General features: G+C 35.2%; 1 protein-coding gene across 1 annotated transcript in view; it reads left to right on the top strand.

Annotated features, from left to right (window-relative positions):
• Positions 1–3587, top strand: part of LOC106477045 (regulator of G-protein signaling 6-like) — a gene marked incomplete at its 5' end in the record, with an annotated part of 8176 nt that extends 4589 nt beyond the window's left edge. Inside the window, 2 exons of the mRNA XM_022380755.1 lie at positions 760–873; positions 3380–3587. Of these exons, the coding sequence (XP_022236463.1) occupies positions 760–873; positions 3380–3587 (322 nt within the window). The remainder of the gene's footprint in view (positions 1–759; positions 874–3379) is intronic.
• Positions 3588–3596: the final 9 nt, after the last annotated feature.

Here is a 3596-nt window from a genome sequence, read left to right as displayed (position 1 = left end):
TATATTGTTGTCTTTGTTTTAACATATATATGTTGTATATTGTTGTCTTTGTTATAATATATATATATATGTTGTATATTGTTGTCTTTGTTTTAATATATATATGTTGTATATTGTTGTCTTTGTTATAATATATATATATATATGTTGTATATTGTTGTCTTTGTTTTAATATACATTTGTAATATTATTAACTGAAAATTAAGCTGTGTTCCAGTATTAAGAAAGTAAAGCAAGATAGAAAGAAAAGTGAAAATTTTTAGTTTTTCTAAAATAAACATTCTGGAGATATTTAGTGACAACCAGAACCGTTAATTATATGATCAACAAATCTTTATAATATTATGTAGCTTTGACTAAATAATTATTTGCCTACAGTTCGTCATACAAGTACTCTTAGTCTCAAAAATATGACTCTTTTAAAAACGTATTGGTTACACAAAGACAGTAAATTTTACAGTGAAGTACTTCAGGAGTTTAAAAATCTTTTCGTTACTTCAGCTTAAACTATATGTACATTTCGTTAAGTTTCATTCAAGAAGTGTGTTTTTATGTATACAAAATTGACTTAGTTATTTCTAATCCTAAATTAGCCTTACCCCAAGTAAATATACCCAATCTTAAAAACGACACCATGTCAGATGGAAAATATTTCTCGCCCTTCATCGTGAGAAAATAACGAGAAATTATTGTACTTATTGTATTTAAAATGTATTAAAATACCTGCTGGTGATTATACCATGGATTCTCTCTCTGCAGTTTAATCCAACGGTGTAAGGATTATGCCGATTTTGATCCATTTATATCGAGTGCTCAGCCATCAAACCCGTGGATATCTGACGACGTCACGCTCTGGCATCTGAACAATGACCTGTAAGAGGAACCTAATTCAATAGACCAAGAAAATTTCTGTCGAATGGAATAAAACATATGTAAAACTTACTAACAATAGCATACAAGTCTGACATGAGTTAAGCCTAATGTAAGCTAGCTAAGATGAAAAATGTATCATTGTTATGAACGAAAATATATTAGTCTGGCCTGAATTCAACCTAATACAGGCTAATTAATATGTAATGTGCCTCGCCATATAAACGAGAGCATTTAAATTTGGAATGAGTTAACCCTAATATAATATAGCTAATCTGAAACACGTGGCGTCTTTATGAACTACAGCACGTAAGTCTGGAATGAGTTAACCCTAATATAATATAGCTAATCTGATAACACGTAGCATATTTATGAACTACAGCACGTAAGTCTGGAATGAGTTAACCCTAATATAATATAGCTAATCTGATAACACGTAGCATATTTATGAACTACAGCACGTAAGTCTGGAATGAGTTAAGCTAAACCTAATATTAGCTAACTAATATTGTATGTTTTGCTTGTATGTATTTCTGAATCTTTAAGATAAAGAGTAATACGGAAATGTGTCACTACAGTAGCTGATAAATCATTTTGACCTGATCAGTGGTAGCCTGTCGATGGTGACACATTAGTAAATTATAATGTTTTTTTTTAATTTTGTTACATATTTTCCAGCATTGGTTTTTCAGCCCGATCACTACTTCTCTGCTTGGCAAGTTTACTTGTCTACTAATTTTTTTTTTAAAAAAGTGCCTCAAATATCTTAGAAAAGTTCACAATACTCGAACCGTTCAGAATTTTCGTGCAAAACTACACGAGGGCTATCTGTGCATTGTTGTCCCTAACTTTGGAAATTATAGACTAAAGGAAAGGCAGCTAGTTAGGGCTATCTGTGCATTGTTGTCCCTAACTTTGGAAATTATGGACTAAAGGAAAGGCAGCTAGTCAGGGCTATCTGTGCATTGTTGTCCCTATCTTTGGAAATTATGGACTAAAGGAAAGGCAGCTAGTCAGGGCTATCTCTGCATTGTTGTCCCTAACTTTGGAAATTATAGACTAAAGGAAAGACAGCTAGTCAGGGCTATCTGTGCATTGTTGTCCCTAACTTTGGAAATTATAGACTAAAGGAAAGACAGCTAGTCAGAGCTATCTGTGCATTGTTGTCCCTAAATTTTGAAATTATATACTAAAGGAAAGGCAGCTAGTCAGGGCTATTTGTCCTTTGCTGTCCCTAATTTTGAAATTATATACTAAAGGAAAGGCAGCTAGTCAGGGTTATCTGTGCATTGTTGTCTCTAACTTTGGAAATTATAAACTAAAGGAAAGGCAGCTAGTCAGGGCTATCTTGCTTTGTTGTCCCTAACTTTGGAAATTATATACTAAAGGAAAGGCAGCTAGTCAGGGTTATCTGTGCATTGTTGTCTCTAACTTTGGAAATTATAGACTAAAGGAAAGGCAGCTAGTTAGGGCTATCTGTGCATTGCTGTCCCTAACTTTGGAAATTATAGCCTAAAGAAAAGGCAGCTAGTCAGAGCTATCTGTGCATTGTTGTCCCTAACTTTTGAAATTATATACTAAAGGAAAGGCAGCTAATCAGAGCTATTTGTCCTTTGTTGTTCCTAACTTTGGAAATTATATACTAAAGGAAAGGCAGCTAGTCAGAGCTATTTGTGCTTTGTTGTCCCTAACTTTTGAAATTATAGACTAAAGGAAAGGCAGCTAGTCAGAGCTATTTGTGCTTTGTTGTTCCTAACTTTGGAAATTATAGACTAAAGGAAAGGCAGCTAGTCAGAGCTATTTGTCCTTTGTTGTCCCTAACTTTTGAAATTATAGACTAAAGGAAAGGCAGCTAGTCAGCAACAACTAATGCCAACTCACGGGCTGCTATTGTCTTGTAAAATAGTGGGATTTCACTATCCCGCACTCTTATAGAACGCTCAAAGTTCCAAAGCACAAAGCGCGTTTTTACGACAACGGGTCGCAAACCCTGAATTCTTCTGTTTACAATTAATAACAGTGATAAGGAAATGTTAAGCAAGCCCTAGGCCACACCAGGCTCCATTGCGTAGTTTATATGCTCACTAACCCGTCCTCTGTCCACAGCCGGGAAGCTAACCCTGGCTCACTAACCCGTCCTCAAAGACACGAACTTGTGAACCAAGTACCATTTCATTGGGAGTACAGTTTGTGTTTATTTAATACAAAGCTTCAGAAAGGGCTTTGCGTGGAATCGAACCCCAGATTTGAGCATAGTAAGTCCAAAACCTTGGGGGTGATTCATCAGGGAACGAAAGTACAGAGAAATTGTACTACAGATTACCTTAACTGGAGCTGCATAGTGAGAAAAAGACTGGAGCTGCATAGTGAGAAAAAGATATTTTGATTAATAAAATTAAGTTTCATTGTATTTATAAAACCCGTCAGCCCTAATTTCTTACTACTACTTAAGTTTTAATAAAATCTAATGAATTCCAAAACGTTCAAGAACAATTTTCGATTATTTCAGAGTTAAAACGCCAACAGAGAAACGAGTTAGGCGGTGGGCGATTTCACTGGAAGAGCTTTTAGCGGATCCCACCGGAGTTGTAGAGTTCGAAGAGTACCTGAGAAAAGAATACAGCTACGAGAACATTCTCTTCTGGAAAGCCGTGCAAGCGTTGAAACATGGTTCCCAGTCAGATGTTCCTAACAGAGTGAAAAATATTTACGAGTAACGTACAAAC

Source organism: Limulus polyphemus, unplaced genomic scaffold (genome assembly GCF_000517525.1).
Source record: "Limulus polyphemus unplaced genomic scaffold, Limulus_polyphemus-2.1.2 Scaffold12621, whole genome shotgun sequence".
Lineage (NCBI taxonomy): Eukaryota > Metazoa > Arthropoda > Merostomata > Xiphosura > Limulidae > Limulus > Limulus polyphemus.
This window is presented reverse-complemented; position numbering and strand designations above follow the sequence as displayed.